This window comes from Salvelinus sp. IW2-2015, linkage group LG2 (assembly GCF_002910315.2).
Source record: "Salvelinus sp. IW2-2015 linkage group LG2, ASM291031v2, whole genome shotgun sequence".
Lineage (NCBI taxonomy): Eukaryota > Metazoa > Chordata > Actinopteri > Salmoniformes > Salmonidae > Salvelinus > Salvelinus sp. IW2-2015.
Window position 1 is genome coordinate 16,224,855 of NC_036839.1, and position 21,423 is coordinate 16,246,277.

The following is a 21,423-nucleotide window of genomic DNA, read 5'->3' on the forward strand; positions in this document are numbered from 1 at the left end:
GTCAGCCACTAGATGTCAGCCTTACATTGTTGGAGTGGTTGATGATGAATGGGGAGACTTCCTTCACATTGAGCCTGTTGACGTTCTCCTGGAGCAGACCYAACAGGGGCAGGTAGAGAGTTGCCAACCTAGCCTGCTGGCTCTGAAATAGAGATAAAGCTCTGATTAAACTTCATTGTCCCTTATGATGAATTTCGAAACGACTAGAGGAAAGAGGCAGGGAGAATTAGTCTGCTTACCTTGGAGGTGTAGCGTTCGTCAAAGGTGTGCTTGACCATCAGGTTCTTGAGCACGTGGATGGATATTTGACGGATCTCTCGAAACTCCTGCAGGGCCCCGCCCACCTCCCGCAGCAGCAGCCCAACCAGGAAGTGGTTCTTACAGAAGTCGTCTGTCAGCGAGTAGTCCAACTGGAGGTCTGGAAGGAGGACAAACAGGAGACAAACTTTAGGAGGAAGTCCTGAACCTAAACTATCTGCCCCGATGTAAACAATACCACCAGTGTAGCACTGAGCCGACCTTTGCCCTTAAATAGACTGGCGCCATCCGAATGAAGTTCAACTGCACTTAAACTCTAATGAAGATTGTAATCAGGGCCACAAAACTATTTCCAACGCTGAGAAACTTTTCCAACAAGATAAAGTATTCAAACAAACCAACAACAAAACAACCCCAATGCATGCTGATAATCTATTTGCGTAAGGARAGGATAACACATATTGGTTACAGTGAGCTACTATATGATTCCATTTTCATGATCACTTATGAWAATTGATCAGATAAAATAATTTAAAAAAATACACAACTAAAATCAAAGAGTGGTTGTAAATTATGACTTTCTAAAGTATTACAATAAAATGTATATAACAGAGATTATCAGTCAAAATAGACAACCAGACAGGAGTCATAACCTCGTACAACCATCCTGGAAGGCTCACYAGCTTACATTCTGTTTTGCTACACAGATCGGCAATTTGTCTGGTAATTATGAGTCTAAAGGAGTCGGGGACCAGGCAGTGAATAAACAGATACAGTTAGCAAGCAGGGTGGTTGTTATGGGTAACAGACCGGCAAATAAACTGATCGCTTCACAGAGCATGAGGCACAAGTCAAATCAAATCACAAGTGACACACAGAAGGTGTACTGAAATGATGGTGCTAAAATGTCACATCCACTATTAGCCTCAATATGAGCTGTAATTGGTTTACATGCACATTTTAAATGTAAACACCTCCGAAATGTTAAATTGAAGAAAAAAAAAAAAATGGGAAAAAAATGGTTTGCCCTCAAGTACAAACCTATTGCTATAGTCGCACAATCCAAACCCTTGACACAGAAATAAGAACGCTTTGTAGTCCAAAGAATTAAAACGTACACACACCCATACCTTTTCTAACTCACTCATTACAGCCAATTACAGTTCATATAGACAGAGATCATTTTTATGATTTATCATTTAGTATTAGACATGGGAGAGACAAATGAATCATTCTACATCCACGCCAAATGTATGCAATGACGCTGTTGAATGAATGACTCAATTGAGTTGTTCAAGGGGATTCTTTTGCCTATGTGGTCATAATTAAAAGGGGGGTGTCAAAGTATTTTTTTTTCTGACAGYACAAGCAGACAGCACACCTTGAACCTACCTACAGGATTACTGTATGACTCCATGTTGGGAGAAAGTAAAGCTAATTGGCAAGAGAGAGAAGAGGAACAAAGTGGAAACAAACAAATAAGCTCTATTCCAAAACAGAGGTAGCAAGAACACAAAGAGAACAGTACATGATATACTGTAACGTGTCTTTATGACATTTGGCTGACAGAACTTGGACAGTACGGGTATTGTGCTTGAGTTCGACGAGATGCTGCTGGAAAAACGATTGAATCCACTATCTGCTGAAACACTCTATGTAAAAATGGACAAGAGCCTTTGGCAGACAGCCCTCAAAACTTCATATTACAAAAGCCTTGTGCTTCTAGTTCAATAGATGTACCTCATATGACCCTGGTATACCTGTATACAGTCGCTTTTATTTTGCCCAAACGATAGAAATGTGCTCACCTTGAAATCTCTGTATCCTCCCCTTTCCAAAAGGCATGGGCAGATTCAAGGGAATATAGTGCTCGTGGTTGCATATGACACGCAGGAACTCAAACTTGAACTCAAACAGAGTCTGAAAAAAAGAGCACATTAGTGTAAGAAACAAAAGGTCTACTGGTGGACTATCATTTGTAATGACTCATCATATTTATTTAAATCATGATAACTACCTTTGGGTCTCCGGGCACAAAACAGTTGATGTAGTTGTTGATCTGCTTGAAGACAAAGCCTCTATCCATCAGGGTGAAACAGCGCTGTGGACACAGGAAGGAAAGGACATTCCCACATACAGTTCAGTATAGTACAGAGGATATCATCAACCTCTAATGAACACCAATACATTGTTACTATCCAGAACCGACTACAAGGAGGACCAACGGTGCTAGACTAGCCAATCAGACGGCGCCAGCTGACCTTGATGAAGACAGCCAGGCTGTGGTTGGCGTTGCGGGCTGCGTCCAGGTTGTCCTTGTACTTCTGGGTGATGTGGGGCATCATCATGTTGACCAGGGTCTCCACCGTGTGGTGGAASCCGGCCGAGAAACGCTGGTTCCTGGACAGCTGAGAAACAAGAGACAAGCTGTTACCGCCAGAGCTGTCACTGTCCGTGGTGTTACAGTACATTTTTTATTTGATTGAATTACCTTTTTGGTTAGTATTACAGTAGGGCCAAGAGGATAACACATGAAATTCATATACAACACTAATTTCCAATGTGGTGCTTGAGGAGCGACAACAACAACAACTCGCTGTTGTGTTTCTGATCCCACCACAGCTATTCCCAGAGAGAGGCCATCCCAGTGAACCACCACAAAACCACAGCAGAGGGGGAATCCTTAATGGAGTGTCCCTGTTTCCTCTGTTTAGTGTGGCACACTCCTAATGGTTCCTACAGCAGCTTCCTGATTATACACGGCCATGCCAGAGAGGAAACTCAGGGCTATGGTTGGTTAGGAGAGATTGCTGTGGATAGCATTGAGGCGATGGTTAGTTATGGCTGTGTTTATTCTGTGSGAGGAATGTGGCAGCCCACATGGCTGTGCATGTTAGGAGCTATCACTGATAAGCTGACATTTCTATTAAAAGAAAAAGGAAGACTTAGTTGGCTTAGTAAAGTGTCACATCAGACTTACCTTGACTTTACTGCTCTCAATCAAGTACTGGGCCATGGACTTCACTAAGGCTTCGAAGAAATACCAGGAGTACTACGAAACAGAAATACGGAAACAAATACAAATCAATGCCAACATGAAACCTGATGCAAATGTCCATAGCCTCCTTTTCCACACTAATGCTGTGCTATCTATTACCTTGAGCAGCTTGTTGCTGGTGAGGAAGTCTGTGGAAGGCTTTAGAATTGCAGTCATGGCTTTGGCCAGCTCCTCATGTACTGTTCTCGTGGCAGTGGCTGTGTATGGCTCGGTCTTAAACACATACTGAACGAGGAAAGAGACAAAAAAAAGAAGAAGAAGCTTTTCTAGAAACACAGCATAAGAAAATGTGCCATTTAAATAAATGGACCAGTATGACGTTTACCTTGACATATGATCGTAGGTGGTGCTCCAACCCCTCTTCGTGGCACTGGGCAACAATGTGAATCATGACTCTGAACGGGGCAAAAAGCATGTGTAAGAGTTGTGCAATAATAACATGTTTGTGGTTTATGTCTCAATACTCAGGCTTCACATAGAGAARCCAGTGTACCATGTCTATGGCTACGTGCATAACGGCAGCCTATTCCCCATATAGTTTCCCTATGGGCCCTAGTCAAATGTATTGCACTAGATAGGGAATAGGGTGCCATTTGGGAGCCAGACTACTGACCTGGTGACGTTGACGGCCACCTCCTCATGGGTGGCACTTGTCAACACCCGGAACAGCTGGTTGAGAGTGGTGGGCAGGAACTTAACCATCACGTGACTTTCCATAGCATGAAGACTCTGAGGTGGGTGGGGGGAGAATGCAGTAAATCAGATGCTCAAGGCATTGTGTTTTTCTGTGCTCCCCTCCCAGCTAAAATGCTGAACCTGCAGAATATCATCCACAAGCACATCAAATGTCTAGACAGGTTTAACTGCATGATCAGAATTGACTTAAAACGATAAAACTATTCTGAGGGGGAGATAAAACAAGGCTACATGAGAACAAGAATCAGCTTCAACGTAAATGCTTGGTGGCGTACTGTKAACATTCCCTCCCATCCTGGCTCTAATCAGTCTCGGAGTCTATGAGGGGGTGAAAGTTCCATCCCACATCCAAAAGAGGCGAGAAAAAACAACAACACAAGCTTGCGTAAGAGGAAACGGAAGTCGCACAGAATAACAGGACACACCTGAGAATAAGCATGTGTTAATCACACACACAAACACGTGTATCCTGGAATGAGGCAGAGCGGGGCACTGGTGCATCACTGGCTATTTAGGATCTTAATTTGAGCCAGTTTGCTAGAGCAGGAAAATAATCCTGTGGCAACAGGAAATTTGAAATATGTGGATTATAATTAATGGACATTTTTGTAGGGGTTGATAAAAAAAAATGATAACAGAAGATCAAGTGTAAAATTTCAAAGTGGAAGTTAAAAACTTCAGCAGCCTTTTMAAACCGCAACATTGCAGCAAAGTTCCCCTGCAACAAGGTGATCAAATTAAGAGCCTACATTTGTAGGGGCTGCTAACACAGCCAAAGCCAGCCAAAGAATTTGGCAACCTGCCAGTGAAACGCTCTGCTAAATCCTGATCTTGTGTGACCCTCTTGCAATTGTTTGTGTGCTGTGGACTCGTGTGTTTACATGAGCACCCCAGAGATACATCTGAAAATGTCGATGTCCACAGGGGGACAATGGAGAGCACCCGTGGATTAGAGCCTAGGGTCATGTTAGCATTGTCCCACCCCGGCCTGAGGAAACAAGCACAGATTTCTAAACATCCTGAGGAAATCAGAGTGATGGGTGACAGGTGTTGGGGAGAGAGATGTGACATGTCTGTCAGACCCAGAGGTGCCACAGTTACTGCTTTACCTTCAGATACTTGACCAGCTCTCCTGCCGCCACCGGGGCTGCACACTCTGTGCTCTGACAGTGGGCAAAGAAATTGTGCAAATGTTGATCCTACAGAGGAAAGAAAAAAGGTAGAGATGTTAGAACACAAGATTCCTAGAAKAGACAATGGAGAACAAGCCTTTAAGAATCCTGGGTCAGTTGTGTCCCTGAGCTAATCTGTGAAATGATACCAACCTGAGTGTACACTGTGGAGACGAGGTGAGTGGACACCTTGAACAAAGGTTTTCCTCCATCCACCCATTTGATTTCAGGATGCTGCTGCGTGAGACATAGGACATATTTAAAAACAACGACAGTGGTTATCATTGGTTTTGTACTGGATCACGCAACACGTATTGGTGATGGATTTAAAACGGCACTCCGTGATAGGAGTCACTGTCGCAATGCCACAAGAGGGTAGGACATACTTCAAACYTTGCTTGTTAGGGGGAGGTAGTTGCAGAAACGTATACAAAATGAAAGGCATTTAAGTTTACCGTAGGTTGATCCAAAACAACGCTGAGAACAGATCTAAAGCTCAACATTAAGTTGAAACTCACATCAGTAAATAATTCAGKCATATATTCTCATGCAATTAGCTTAATATTGTTTGGTCACACTGTTGTAATTATCCAATCAGGGAAGGTGAAAGCGTACATCTCACACAACCTTGAGGCAGACAACAAGTAATCCCCACAGTGCCAACTCTAATTTACAGGCAGGGCACTACACACAAAGGTTAAGTCTGTGGCTCACGGCTCTACTTTCTTTCACGGCTAAAATAGGTTCGATTTTACTGATCTAAAATGACTGGATAGGTTTAAATCCGATTGCTTTAAACCCATTATGTTCTTTCAGTCTTGTGGTGATGAAGGACGGGGCAGCAGGTAGCCTAGTGGTTAGAGCGTAGGGCCAGTAACCGAAAGGTTGCTAGATCAAATCCCTGAGCTGACAAGGTAAAAATCTGCCRCTGAACAAGGCAGTTAACCTAGGTRGTCATTGTAAATAAGAATTTGTTCTTAACTGACTTGCCTAGTTCAAATTGTTTTTATAAAAAAATWAAAAAAGGAGCCACGGAAAGGGAGAAGGACAGTGTGTGTGTCTGTGGGAGTGAAGGGAGCGCTACCTTGCTGACACCGTCCTGACAGCTGAGGTAGCCAGCGGGCAGGTTGGCAGCCACGGGGACGTGACTCTCATTCATGATCACCCTGCCATCCTTCAGCAGAGGCAGCCAGGCGTAACCCACTGGGGAGAGACAAGGACAAGAGACAGGACTGTCAGTCTGCTCAAAGACAGTGTCATACCCATAGAATTAGGAATTAGAATACTAATTCATTTACTAGGATCTCTATGGTCACGCCCAACAGTGACTCAGCACTGGGAGAATAGGGAAGAATGGAAACTGGCACAGATACAAATCGTTATACTGGGGAGGGCAATYGATAGAAACAGGGTGGATACAATGAATCTGCATGGCTTAACACTGGATCTAGGCCTTGAGGGCTGTATCCTAGGTAGGGTTGCAAAATGTCATTCCCGGTTGGAGGATTGCCTGAAATCAGGAGGGAATAAGTAGGAAATCTGTAATGCTCGAACCAGGATAAAAAAATATATATTCAAAAAAGGGAATTTATTGAAAATTCCCAGAATTTTGCAACCCTAATCCTGGGTCTGGTGTCTACCTGCAAACTGGATGTAGTCTATCACAGTGCCATCCGTTTTGTCACCAAAGCCCCATATACTACCCACCACCGCAACCTGTATGCTCTCGTTTGCTGGCCCTCGCTACATATTCATCACCAAACCCACTGGCTCCAGGTCATCTATAAGTCTATGCTAGGTAAAGCCCCGCCTTATCTCAGCTCACTGGTCACCATAGCAACACCCACCCYTAGCARGCGCTCCAGCAGGTATATTTCACTGGTCARCCCCAAAGCCAACACTTCCTTTGGCCGCCTTTCCTTACAGTTCTCTGCTGCCAATGACTGGAACGAATTGCAAAAATCACTGAAGCTGGAGTCTTATATCTCCCTCTCTAACTTTAAGCATCAGCTGTCAGAGCTACTTACCAATCACTGTACCTGTACACAGCCAATCTGTAAATAGCACACCCAACTACCTCATCCCTATATTGTAACTTATCCTCTTGCTCTTTTGCACCCCAGTATCTCTACTTGTACATCATCATCTGCACATCTATCACTCCAGTGTTAATGCTAAATTGTAATTATTTCGCCTCCATGGCCTATTTTTTGCCTTACCTCCCTACTCTTCTACATTTGCACACACTGTACATAGATTTTTCTATTGTGTTAGTGACTGTACGTTTGTTTATGTGTAACTCTGTGTTGTTTTTGGTCACACTGCTTTGCTTTATCTTGGCCAGGTCGCAGTTGTAAATGACAACTTGTTCTCAACTGGCCTACCTGGTTAAGGTGAAATAAATAAATAAATACCTTGTGTCTCCACCACGTCTCTCTTCTTGGTGCTGGCCTTGCTGTTGCTGTCACAGCTGACGTGGAAGAAGGTGAASAGCAGATGGTGCTTCTCATTGAGCTGGGTGGGAAGCTCCATCTTAAACTGAGGGACAGGAACAAAAATATACACCTTATGAGTTAGCAAGCATACACGCTGACACTGCTTCGTCTGCGCACTAATCATGACTGGAGCTGTCTGTATAAAGATGGCCAGATTGGCTTGTTATAACAACGTACCTCATCATAAAACTCCGGGCTATGCTGGTGATGTAATACTGCAGCAAATGCATTTTTAGTAAACAGYGGTCCTCCTGGTCGACCATAGATGCACTGTGGGTAATAACAACAGTACGTTTACTCCCCTAAGTAGTACGCAGTTCTTCTGCTACCAAATGACACTGTGGCTTCAGGAACTCTGCCAGAAGGAGTCATATGACTAGGAGCTTACCTTGAGCGAAACAGCCTCCTCCTCATCCGAGTCCTTGAACTCGATGCAGACAGCTATGTTTCTAGCCTGAGGGGAGAGAGAGKGGAGACAGACAGAACAAAGCTGACCTACTTGAAGATGCTGGCGGGAACACATTTCTGCTGTACTGTCTAGAGCAAAGTTTCTCTCTCAGAGAAAGTTGGACAAGTTACAAGTACCTTACATTTACGTGACTTTCAAATCATGAATCATATTTTGACGCAGTCTGTACACTGATGTGGTAAACTCCATAGTGACTACTATGCAGTCATATGAAATGCAAACTATGCAGTCATATGAAATGCAATAGCAAATAGTGGAGTTTACCACATCAGTGTACAGACTGCGTCAAAATATGATTCATGATTTGAAAGTCACGTAAATGTACAGTGCACATAATTTGATCAAACAGAAATGTAGGGTCAATGTTTATACCTTTGTGAAGGATTTTTGGCTGTCGTACTTCAGGTGCCTGGGGTAGACATAGAGGTGATTGTTGTAGATGGTGAACGGCTGGGAGCACTTGGCTATGCAGGGAACAAACTCCTCCACTTCAAAGAAGATGTTCGTCTTCTCACTGCTCTCAAAAGTCTTCACAGGAATGTAGGATGAGGTAACACAACCTACGTACATGCAGACACAGAACAGAGGGGGGGGGGGGGGTCAAATAAACAGCCGACAGACAATCAGACCAATCTGACGTGAAGAGAAACAGCTTTCATCTTTCATGTTCCCAGTGTGAGCTGAGTTTGGAGGGCTTACTTGTCAAGTCAGGGGCAACATTGTCAATGGTAACGTCTAGGTTTCCTAAGATTACAGGGAGCTTGGCCATCTTCTCTGGCCTAGGGAGGGGAAGCAAAATAAGCAGCGGTTAATGCCTTTGTTATCATCTACCTAGGAGGACCTGATGGAAAACAGGCAAGCCGCCTGGAAACTACCCTGTGAACAGACAGAACCAAAGAGGAGAACCAAATATTTGTAAAGGTGGGAAAACATCTGGGGTACAGGCTTTCATTGTGAAAGAGAATCTCTGACCATCTAGTCTCTTCAGCCAACAAATCGCTATATGGGATTCAGCTTAAGAAATACCCACTGTTATAACACTGTACTCATTCAGAATAAGCAAGAATAATCCAAATTCAACATTTCTGTAAGATATAGTACCTCAACAATTAACTACATTTTGAATTCCATTAACTGCAGACAGTAGGAGAGTTACTAACTTTCTGAAGTCAGCCAGCAGTTTGAACATGTCGTCGTTGGACAGCTTGTTGCTGTCCTGTCTATAGATGGCGGAGAAACGAGCACTTTTATCCAGCGTCCCCGATGCATCTTTGAACAGAGTCCTGCAGGGAAGGAGAGATGAGAATCATTAAAACCCAGGTCTGTTTCCACTAGGTCTCTGGACAAAGATCTGCTGATGTTCCTGTCAGGGTTTTTCCCCCTGGTCTGGTATCCTGTGACACCTTTATTCTCTTTCCAGACACCATGGGTACTGAGCTTTTCCACAATTCATTGAAGAGTGATACATTTACCAGTGCCAAAAAGGGAAAAACAGACYTAGGAAATTCCCTACCTTTACTGTGCCTGGGAAAAAACTCAATGTTTTTTTATTTAATCTAGACATTTTGTACTCTATCCTTTCAAAGCGATGCCATATTCAGTAGACGTTGCTTACATATTGTCAAGTTTCTCTACTGATGAAAATATATTCCAAAAGGTAAAACATCTGTCAATAATCTCTTACTTTAAACATCAGTTCAGGTTAGTAACCGAATAGTACCTGGCGGCCCATGCAAAAGGCATCCTGTACTGGCCCAACCGGCTGCAGGCCAATTTGGCATTTTTCAGGACCTTCTGTGCCACCTGGTGGGAAAGAGGAACAGTGTGTAAGTGAAACCACGCTGGTCTGACAACACAGACAGAGGTGATGGTCAGCACTCCAGCATATCTCATTGAGTTAGCTCTGAGGCCTGCCAATCTCCACAAACAGGCACGGACACACAAACACATACGCAAGCGTGCACAAACACATACGCAAGCATGCATACACACACACGCACCTTGAAAACGGTCCCTAATGCATTTCAGATTCTCTCTCTCGGATCCCATTACTGCTCGTTGTACCCCCTTTAACAGCACGTAACCAGATTTGTATAGCCAAAACCAATGCTTGTGGAGTGTTGTTGTAACCATCCAGCACTTATGACATGGATGATTCTCTCATTTGTTATGTGTGGAATAATCAAATAAAATTTGCTGAGCGTGGGGGAATTGACTTTTGCGTTTTGTGATACAGAGGCCTGGTACAGAGCGTACCTTGGTGGAGTCTGAGCTTTTCATGTAGGGCTCAGCACAGTGGGTGATTCCCCCCTGCAGGACCTTCTCAATGCGAGCCACCAGAAAGATATCTGGGTGTGGACARGTTACAGAGAACACTCCCTGTGGAGACAGAAAACCAAGTCATAACAGATATGAGTGAACCTCGAAAACCACATGGTCATATTGAGAGATTAATAACTCAAAAGATTGTACAGAGATTAGTATCTCTAAAATCTCTTCACCTGTCTGGGGTACTGCATGGCCCCCTCAGGCAGGCTGTGGACCCCCCTCTGCGCCCCCGGCAGAGCGTCCCCTCCCCCGTTCATGTACGGGCTGCTGGGGTTGGGCACTAGCTGTCTGACGGATGGGTGATTCAAGTCCACGTAGAAGTCCGACGAGATCTTCCTGCTGTTCTGGATGTCAAACAGCGACAAGGTCACGTAGAACGGCTCCACCTGCAAAATTAAGCAAAGGTTTAAACAACAGAGCCTGAGAATGAACTTCCAGTCTACGCCATTTATAGATGAGCACTGTGATGACATAGTGAGCCAGAAGGATGGACAAGGGACTGACAGTGTCATTATGCCAAGTTTCTGTATTCGTCAGGTCTGTATCTGTGTATCCGTCAGGTCTGTATCTGTCAGGTCTGTATCTGTCAGGTCTGTATCTGTCAGGTCTGTATCTGTCAGGTCTGTATCTGTCAGGTCTGTGTTTCTCTGAACAGGTTGACATGTTCTCTTGGCACTGGACAGCCTGCTGTGTGTGACAGCAGGAAACTGCCCTCCATTAGACAGCTCCTTCCTTCATTACCGTGGCTCTCGGCTGGTTACTATGCCAACCCAGTGCTCCCTCTTGACAAAGACAAACAGCAGTGATGACATAGGCTAGAGATGTGATCCCTCCACCCCTCTCTTTCACTCTCTAATCCATTCTCCAGAGCAGATACTATACACTACGATGATAACACACTGACTGTACAAATTGAGCACTGACTCATTGAGGACTCTGAATAGGACATCTGGCTTACGTTTGTTGTTGGTCCCTCCTCATTCTCCGCTACACAGCTTTGCAGGTTGAAGGCCAGGTCATTGCAATTCACCAAAATGCGCTTTCCAAACTTCTCTTCAAACTGCTTTATATCAGGCTCAATCCCTGAGAAGTCAAGTTTCTAAAGATACAAAAAAGGATTTTGAATCAACATTTGGAGCTGGGGGGGATGGTCAAATACCTTTAGGGAAACTTGATAGTTACTAACCTGTGTGTCAGGGTCCAAGGTGAACAGTTTCAATCTGGTCTCGTTCCTCATTTTCGATTCAATATCTCTTGCACTCTGAGGACAAGAAATTGAAACCTCCTTAAGCAAAAGGTTTTAAAATTGAACTGCTTTTATTATTTGAAAAAGGCAGACTGTTCTTCAGGGCTGACACATGGACATGTGCTCCTAGGAGACAGTCAGATGTCCACCTTAGAGCCCAGGCCGTTACTGGAAACCCAGCCGTTGAAGTCTGCACAAGCACTGAGTACTTCAGCAAATGGCCATGGAAATCTCATACTGTAGCTTTTCTCTAAAGGAACGTATTAGATTTTGGTTCCTCTCCTTTTTTTGGTCACTTTTCAAACAGCGGGAGCTGTCATCTGTCTGTGTATGTCTAACCAGAGATAGAGAATATAGTTTTTTTTAATGAGGTGCTTATCTAAACACAAGCAGAGTTAAAGCTAAATAAATATATTTTTGTAGAGGCAGCTACACTCCTCTGAGAGGCCTGACTGGCTGCTCCCTACCTCCCATGGTGAAGTGATTTCATGGTGCACCTACAGTATGTCTCATGTGAACAGGCCCTGTAGGGCTCTTATGCTTGAGGCAGCGCATTAGTGAAAAGACAGGACCTACCTGAAAGCTGTCCATACTCCCAGGCGAACCATCTGCCTTTCCCAGCTCGTCATCTGCAACAGAAAAGAGAGCAGAGCACTCACTGGAAACAGAYCCAACACACGGTTCAACAAATCCACTATTTCATAGGTTACAACTCCATTAACCACACCTCTTCCTTAAATCGTACGCTACTAACACTTAAGTAGAGTAAACAGTGACTTAGACTGCCCTGAGAACAGAGCAGGCCTCAGATCAGATCTTAGAGCCCCTGGAGGTACCAGGGTTGTTTCCCCCCTAGGAGAGCGTGATTAATAAAAGCTGAGGGGTTACTGAGATTAGCGGGGTTCTTTTGTGCAGACATGGCTCTTTCCTCCTGGCTCAGGCCTGGGATCAGACAGGAGGGGAGTATTAAAAACCTGGGTGGCCCTCTAGCTACAGCACCACCACAGACCAGGAGAAGGAGGTGTCTGGGAGGTGTGTGGGCATAAACACCGAGTTCAGATTGACTGGTATTGTTTGCCACATAGACAGACAAGAATGCTAATGATGTGCATTAGCTTGTACAGGATCTAGTCTATGTATTTATYCCACTGTCCTCTCGGATCTACCTCCTAGGCGTTTTTAAACTACTCTGAGCCAACTACACTCAATTAATGTGGTGCTTATGCCATCAATATGAGCGGCAGGTAGCCTAGCYGTTAAGAGGTTGGGCCAGTAACCAAAAGGTTGCAGGTTTGAAACCCCGAGCTGACTAGGTGAAACCTGTCMATGTGCCCTTGAGCAAGGCACTTAACCCMAATTGCTCCTGTAAGTCCCTCTGGATAAGAGCGTCTGCTAAAGGACGTAAATGTAAAAATMTAATACGCTAAAACAGGGTTATTTACATGGGAGTGTGATTAAAGGGTGCAGGCCAAAGACATCCTCTTCTCTGTGGCACACTGTAAACTACAGACTGTAGAACAGGCCTAAGTACACCTTATTTACACATTCCTTTCCCTGACAGGCAGATAAGTGTACTGCAGTGATCCCTGGGATGTTTTCTTTCTTCTACTGGCACTATGAGAAGCACAGTATCCTTGTACTAGGGGTTTTGTTGGTGGATGATGTTTTAAACAGAATTCACAAGGAAATCTAATGCCCGTCTATGTCTCTCATTACCTCCCATCCCATGAACCCACGTGAGCATGCACGCACACAGACAGAGCACACAAACACACCATCGTGGATGTCCCCGTTACGCTTCTCCTGCATGGCGATCTCGAAGCTGCTGTGGAGGATCTTGTTGAGAGTGCTGATCCAGTCCTCCATCTCTCCCTCGCTGTCGGCAGCCAGCAGGTACGTGCTCTTGTCCTGCATCTTCAGCTCAAAGGCAAAGCGCCGCACCTTGTTATTCTGCAGACAGACACACAGAGGAGGAGTAAACTCGGTGAGACCATCATTGTCTATGTAGGGCTGGAGTGGAAGTTGCTAAGGAATAGCAACAGTTTGATTAGAGAGCAAGGGTCAACTACAAATACCGAGGGACGTGCTCTTCATAAAAAAAACTAAGCCGTAGCATCACACGAAAACAACATCAGTTGAGCTGACTTTTTGAAAAGATGACGATTACAGTGTGTGCAGGTCGAGTGTGCCTGAGTTTCTTACAGTCGAAAAACAAATGCCCAACTGTGAATCAAACGTTCCGATCCACCATCCAAAGTTAACATCCAATATTTAGTCAGGTCACCAGAAGGCAGCTCCTGCTTAGTTTTCTGATTTATTTCTTGAAGAAAGCGTTACTGAAAACAACTCCTATCCTCTCCCTCATTGCACATTTCATCTAGTCACACACTAGGTTAAGAAAATACGAGGAAACAGTAAAACTGGTATGTGTATATATTTGACAACGATAGCATCATCYTCCATAAATCCTATATTTACGAAAGCTTTAAAAAGTGTTTCTTTGTGATGGTTAAAAAGAGACATGCAGGAGAAAAAACCCCATCTTACTACCATAAGAGTGAACACACAGCGGAGCAGGGTGGAAGAGGGAAAGTATTTCCATATGCGCAACAAAAAGCGTAGTGCTGCCAGGACTGGAGCTGAGCTCTTATAAAGGGACTGGGTCTGCTGAGGGAGTCAGTCAGCAGCACTGGGCCCGAGCTGTGGAGTTGACCTACGACCCCCAAATCAGCCAGCCAGAGTGATGTCACCGCCTCAGGTGGGCCTCAGAACCTCCCGATGCTGGTGATTCAGTCAGCCACCATAAACTAACCACCGTAGTTGAGTAATGTTACAGTATGCATCCAGGCTTTGATCCTTACGGAGTTAACATAAAACGTCCCGGAGAGCTAAGTGAGGGAGGCTGAGGTGCAGTAATTCCGCTGTTGTGTAAACAACCTCCCCAAAACATTGCCGGAACATTTCTAAATAAATCATGGACTGAGTTGGCCCACGTGGGAGTTCTGATAAAGCACTGCATTACATTAGGCCATGCTTTAGCCACCATGGTTATTATTGCAATAAGGAGGAGGCTTTCATCCTGRAGAGAGGGAGGAGGATGGTAGGGAGGGTCATTAGCTCAAGACCAGTAAAGTAAACAGTAGATATGGGGGTGTTTGGGATAGGAATCAGAGCGGATTCATCATCACYGGATTAATAACCAGGGTTATTAGAGAGATAGGAGGAAGACATTTTCTATATATTCTCAAAATAACACATTAATATTGAGTAAAAGTTTTATACTTAGAGATATGAGCAMATAATCACTCTACTGAGCCACATTCATTTCTGTAGGTTGTGAATCCATCCTTAACGCAGTGCTATTCAAACCTTTTCAGCGGGGACCCCGTTTTTTTGTGCCAGAATTTCTGATGGGCCCATTTTTTGGCTACCCCACTGCAGTTCCCCCACGACTTGACTTTGAATACCACTGTCTTAACTTCACCCTTAAGCAGCAAGGACTCCAACGATGCAAATGAGTGAAATATGCAGGCCTGGTGTTTAGGACAGTGGTGGAAAAAAAAATAAAAACATTTGTCATACTTGAGTAAAAGTAAAGATATCTTAATAGAAAATGACTCAAGTAAAAGTGAAAGTCACCCAGTAAAATACTACTTGAGTAAACGTCTAAAAGTATTTGATTTTAAATATACTTAAGTATCAAAAGTAAATGTAATTGCTAAAATTGACTTAAGTATCAAAAGTAAAAGGATAAATCATTCCACAAACCAGACGGCACAAATGTCTTGTTTTTTAAATGAATGGATAGCCAGGGGCACACTCCAAAACTCATTTACAAACAAAGCATGTGTTTAGTGAGTCCGCCAGCTCAGAGGCAGTAGGGATGACCTGGGATGTTCTCTTGATAAGTGTGTGAATTTGACCATTTTCATGTCCTTCAAAGCATTTGAAATGTAACAAATACTTTTGGTTGTCAGGGAAAATGTATATGGCGTAAAAAGTACTTTTTGGGGGGGGGGGGGTGTAGTGAAGTAAAAGTTGTCAAATATAAATAGTAAAGTACAGATATCACAAAAAAAAACATAAGTAATACTTTAAAGTATTTTTATTTAAGTAATTTAAACCACTGGTTTAGAACACAAAGCCTTGGTAACTCAACTCCATACATTACYCAGAGGGAGATGAGGATCTTGGAAGCATCCTCTGGTTCTCTCATCATGGAAAGTTTGAGCAGCACTGGGATGGGAAGGATTACGATGGGGGTGTAAGAGAATGGCTGGAGACAGGACACCAGACCTGAGATCTCAGATCACACAGAGCAGGTCCTCCTAGTGAGAGAGGCTCAAGAGGCTCCTTCAGAGAGACGGCCGGCAGGCAGCTGGCCACAMGGCCGTCAGGTGGATAGCCTCAATAAGTTTGTGTGTGCGCGTGTGTATGTATTCTTGTTCATGTGTGATGGCCTATCATAAAAGAGCAGGGCAAAGCATGCTGAACGAGCTTGGGGCCAGAGGGGGAGTATGACGTCACTCCATATGCCAATAATTGCAGAGTTAATCAAGAGCAGATCCCAAGACCAGCTGTTGTGGTTTACAATTAGGAATATTATCTTGCCCATATAATGTGAAACCTCCCCAAAAATCAAACACAAACCTGTCCAGAGTGGAGTTGATAGCATACATAGACAACTGACAGGAAACAGAATTTACCAAACAACCTTTTTTACGGAGGCAGAGGCACCACCATCTTTGTTTACTTTGTGGAGGGACACATCTGGTTGGCTAAAGTTAGCTAGCTTGACCCGCTTTCGGATACATACGTACGTACTGTACATTAGGGTTGCAAAGGGTCAGAAACTTTCCAGTAAATTTCCAGAATATTTCCGTAAATTTTCCATGGGAAGTTAAGCCATGGAATTTGGGGAATTTTGCTTAAATTTATCAAAAAAGTTAGCTTATAACAGTGAACCTTTTTTGTGGGATACACATAAGGCAATTTTCGGTCTTGTGGCATATTTTGGTTAAACTATCCCCAATTCAATGGAATTGCAACCTTCTGCATGCACAGTGCATTCTTCCATCACATGCGCAGTGCATTCTTCCATCACATGCGCAGTGCATTCTTCCATCACATGTGCAGTGCATTCTTCCATCACATGTGCAGTGCATTCTTCCATCACATGTGCAGTGCATTCTTCCATCACATGTGCATGCATTCTTCCATCACATGTGCAGTGCATTCTTCCATCACATGTGCAGTGCATTCTTCCATCACATGTGCAGTGCATTCTTCCATCACATGTACAGCTGATTCTCAAGATCTTGCACACTAARGAGATGCTATTGAMSCCACACTACTACACTGTCTGAGCCCAGGACTACATGCTTTCTGGTAAGTTTTGATTACAATACTGGGTGGGGTGAATATATTTTATATGGACATACATAATTTTTTGTTTACTAGTAAATAGTAGCCTACAGCAAAGTGTGTTGAAATCATTTCTAACTTGTTTACAATATCTGCTAGTTAGTCTCATCAGCCACCTGGTAGAAGGGACTTTGTGGATCTGAGGCTCTTTACTCTGTTGCCTCCATCATCCTCCAAATCCCACCYAAAAATTTATCTTACAAATGAGTTGTGACCAAAAGTATGTGGACACCTGCTTGTCAAATATCTCATTCCAAAATCATGGGCATTAAATGGAGTTGGTTCCCCCTTTGCTGCTATAACCGCCTCCACTCTTCTTGGAAGGCTTTCCACTAGATGTTGGAACATTGCTGCGGGGACTTGCTTCCATTCAGCCACAAGAGCATTAGTGAGTTCGGGCACTGATGTTGAGCAATTAGGCTTGGCTTGCAGTTGGCGTTCCAATTCATCCCAAAGGTGTTCAATGGGGTTGAGGTCAAGGCTCTGTGCAGGCCAGTAAAGTTCTCCCACACCGATTTCGACAAACTAATTCTGTATGGCCCTCGCTTTGTGCACGGGGGCATTGTCATGCTGAAACAGGAAAGMCCCTTCCCCAAACAGTTGCCACAAGTTGGAAGCTCAGAATCATCTAGAATGTCATTGTACGCATTAAGATTTCTCTTTACTGGAACTAAGGGGCCAAGTCCGAACCATGAAAAACAGACCCAGACCATTATTCCTCCTCCACCCAACTTTACAGTTGGCACTATGCATTGGGGCAGGTAGCGCTCTCCTGGCATCTGCCAAACCCAGATTTGTCCGTCAGACGGCCAGATGGTGAAGCGTGATTCATCACTCCAGAGAACGCATTTCCACTGCTCCAGATTCCAATGGCGGGGAGTTTTACACCTCTCCAACCGATGCTTGGCATTGCGCATGGTGATCTTAGGCTTGTGTGCYGCTGCTCTGTCATGGAAACCGATTTTATGATGCTCCCGATGAACAGTTATTGTGCGGACGTTGCTTCCAGAGGCAGTTTGGAACTCGGTAGTGAGTGCTGCAACCAAGGATAGATGATTTTTACGTGCTTCAGCACTCGGCGGTCCCGTTCTGTGAGCTTGTGTGGCCTACCACTTTGCGGCTAAGCCGTTGTCGCTTCTAGACGTTTCCACTTCACAATAACAGCACGTACAGTTGACCGGGGCAGCTCTAGCAGGGCAGAAATTTGACAAAACTGACTTGTTGGAAAGGTGGCATCCTATGCCGGTGCCACGTTGAAAGTCACTGCGCTCTTCKGTAAGGCCATTCTAATTTGAATGTTTGMCTATGGAGATTGCATGGTGGTATGCACAATTTTATACACCTGTCAACAAAAGGTGTGGCTGAAATAGCCACTAATTTGAAGGGGTGTCCACATACTTTTGTATGTATAGTGTACCTCCTTTTAAAGTATCTGATTAATGTCAGCTGAATGCTTGGTAAGTAAAAGCAGGACCTTTCCATCCATTTGTGTGTAGAAGACACTAATGCTTATAGCCCATCTTGGGACTTGGAAATGTGCGCCTGCTAGCTATAGCATGTGGTATTGATTGCTAGCCTGCTGCAAAGTGCATGGTAGTATGTTATCGGCATTCACCTTGTTTCAGCAGCTGAGAGTCAGCAGTAAATTATGACCTTGGAGAAGGAGGGAGTGCGCTCAGGTTTTAGGTGGGGATTGGAGAAGGGTCCCAGCAGTGATACAGACAGACACATTTCCTCATTAGTTCCCTGTTGCTAMCTTTAACTTGTGCCGAGTTTAACTGATCATTATAACATTCTACATGGGTAAATATATTATAGGAAGTAAAAGACTTTGGAAGGGAAGTATGTCTGGCTGGATGACCTATCCAATATAATGTTAGTGTGGTGGTGTAATCAAAGCACAATCCCAGACACAGAGTTTCCTATATTACCTGAACAACTCCCATACAGGAGTCCAGGAAGATGGTTCCTTTGGGTTCTTTGGAGATCTTCTCATCCTTGTAGAAGTTCAGGTTGTAAGAGCCATCACCCAGCTGGGTTAGATGGAAATACCTCCTCTTGAAAGACTAGAAAGTAGAATACAACAATAAAAATAGAAATGATTTTATTAGACAACAAGAGGCACGGTTTTGGCARGGATAATTGCAGCAGCATGGTTTGAAGGAAGTCAAGAGCCTAATATTGCAAAACTACTATCAGTTTTTCTGAGAAATGGTATTAATGAAAACCAGGCTCCATCCTTCTGTCACGGGTGACACGAGCACTGACTATTCATCATCACTGCACATCTGGCACACCGTGTAATAATCATTCCTAATAGAGACAGCTAGTGTCATCATTGTCATTAGGATCACTCACCCTCATGGTGACACTGATGGCACTGTTCATGTTGCCTTTGTACAGCCAGCCATGCTTTGTGATCCCACCTTTCTGGGAACCTAGAGAGGCTGTGTCCTGGAAGAGACATGAGCACGGGATCAGACAAACTCAAGACTATATACACACATACACAAACTGTACCACATCAAAACATCACTCTGCCAAAACATTACCAAACTGTCCATTTCAAGAGAGGCCCTTGATCCTGTGGTCGAGATAATGTTACAAAAACAGTATCGGAGACATGGAGAATGAGATGAGAGAATGCTAAGTTTAATGTCGGTCTATCTGACTCCAAACAATCAGCCAGCCACACAACAAACCACCGCTATGAACCCAAATAAACAGCCCCTCTCAATGGCTTCTTCACWGAGGCATGACCATATCATCCCAGTTCTCAGGTACCATAAAACCAGCTAAACCATTGGCACAAAGCAAGTATGACTAGACACATGGCTTCCATCTCTATTCCACGGAGACTTCCAGAGGCGTAATGATCTGTGTAAATAAATCAATTAGGGGGYTAGTGAGGGAAGAGGAGCTGCTGCACCAGTGTTTTACCCTTCGCATGGTCTCCTTCAGGTCCTTGCGATCAGATGTCCAGAGTGTTTAAGCCTCCTCTTCGAGAGACTACAGAGGTAAAAGCCATTGTTCCAGATGATTTTGGATATAATTAATGGGTTTTCAAGATGARATGATTCCTATTCCCTCTCTCGTCCAATAAAATGGCTTTACAAAGTGTTGGCAAAGAGCAGAATATTTCCAGTATATCGTCGACTCATATGAGGAGGGTCTGGAAACATTCAGGGCCTGCTTCCACTCARCTTTCACTGACCAGAATACGCCAGTCCCTAGGAGAGCTGAGAAATGACTTGTGTTTGCTTTCAGTGAACCCCAAAGCTCTGTAAATGTTGCCTGGCAACACCCAAACCAACCAGATTAACTAAACTGCAACACAGTGCATAATCATTTCATAAATCAATGACACATGTGACCATAAACATTTTAACTTTGGTCACATAGCCCCAGCCTGTGGCAATGCTATTGTCATTAAACACATGAACAGACTTGGGGCTGAGGTTTCCATGTACTGTATGTGTGTGTGAGGATTTATTTGGGGATTTCAGGAGAAATGGCTCACTTCCTTAGCTATCATCTGCTCGGTGCAGACCTACTTCCCTGCGTGCGACAAACTGAGGAGAGGGGTATGTAGCTGGGACGCTCTTGGCTGCTGTGTGGGAGGTGAGGGACGCTCTTACACAGCTGTGTGGGAGGTGAGGGACGCTCTTACACAGCTGTGTGGGAGGTGAGGGACGCTCTTACACAGCTGTGTGGGAGGTGAGGGACGCTCTTACACAGCTGTGTGGGAGGTGAGGGACGCTCTTACACAGCTGTGTGTGAGGTGAGGGTAAGGGTGAACTGGGAGGGGTCTTGTCATCAGGCAGTCTATCTGATGAAAGGAATGCCCCTTCCTTGTCAGATCTAATGTTCACTGAAAGGTTCACTGGTCAGGCCCTGACCTCTGGTGACCTGGGCTAGTCTCTCGGCTCWAGAWTCCATTTGCCTACATCCCAGTTAAGTGAGCGAGGTCACTCAAATCCCTATTAATTTGCTCATGTATGACATGACATAAAGACATAATGAACAGTATGTGACATATGCAAATGTCAACATGATCCTAGCAGTTTAATAGATGGCAGTATAACATCAGTGTCATCAACAGCCTGAGACTGCCTCCGGTCATGCTCCGCAGAGCACCGTCCCTCTGAGGGTTCTGCAGGCATCAGTGATCCAGGCTCTCTTCAGGGTTGGCTTGAAAAAAGGTGACCCCATAGCCTCCCTTGTGTGCACTGACTCGCACAAGCTATTCCAAGGCCAACAAAGACTAATTGAGACTG

The 21,423-nt window shown here is 44.3% G+C and overlaps 1 protein-coding gene across 4 annotated transcripts in view; it reads right to left on the bottom strand.

Moving 5' to 3' along the window:
- Positions 1-21,423, bottom strand: part of LOC111975661 (dedicator of cytokinesis protein 9) — a 116,012-nt gene that overhangs the window by 16,261 nt on the left and 78,328 nt on the right. For 2 of the 4 annotated variants that reach the window (XM_024004215.2, XM_024004224.2), the window contains exons 6-32: positions 19,505-19,600; positions 19,078-19,212; positions 13,498-13,672; positions 12,299-12,351; positions 11,663-11,737; positions 11,435-11,575; positions 10,650-10,862; positions 10,405-10,527; positions 9,869-9,951; positions 9,309-9,431; positions 8,848-8,927; positions 8,521-8,708; positions 8,068-8,133; positions 7,857-7,949; positions 7,599-7,722; positions 6,269-6,387; positions 5,338-5,418; positions 5,122-5,211; positions 3,930-4,045; positions 3,642-3,711; positions 3,416-3,541; positions 3,239-3,310; positions 2,520-2,666; positions 2,276-2,359; positions 2,067-2,178; positions 240-418; positions 26-142 (exon numbers count right to left, since the gene is read on the bottom strand). In XM_024004215.2, coding sequence (XP_023859983.1) covers positions 26-142; positions 240-418; positions 2,067-2,178; positions 2,276-2,359; positions 2,520-2,666; positions 3,239-3,310; positions 3,416-3,541; positions 3,642-3,711; positions 3,930-4,045; positions 5,122-5,211; positions 5,338-5,418; positions 6,269-6,387; positions 7,599-7,722; positions 7,857-7,949; positions 8,068-8,133; positions 8,521-8,708; positions 8,848-8,927; positions 9,309-9,431; positions 9,869-9,951; positions 10,405-10,527; positions 10,650-10,862; positions 11,435-11,575; positions 11,663-11,737; positions 12,299-12,351; positions 13,498-13,672; positions 19,078-19,212; positions 19,505-19,600 — 3,081 coding nt within the window. Of the gene's footprint in view, positions 1-25; positions 143-239; positions 419-2,066; positions 2,179-2,275; positions 2,360-2,519; positions 2,667-3,238; positions 3,311-3,415; positions 3,542-3,641; positions 3,712-3,929; positions 4,046-5,121; positions 5,212-5,337; positions 5,422-6,268; positions 6,388-7,598; positions 7,723-7,856; positions 7,950-8,067; positions 8,134-8,520; positions 8,709-8,847; positions 8,928-9,308; positions 9,432-9,868; positions 9,952-10,404; positions 10,528-10,649; positions 10,863-11,434; positions 11,576-11,662; positions 11,738-12,298; positions 12,352-13,497; positions 13,673-19,077; positions 19,213-19,504; positions 19,601-21,423 lie in introns of all 4 variants that reach the window. The other 2 variants (XM_024004188.2, XM_070447536.1) reach the window with 1 other exon arrangement.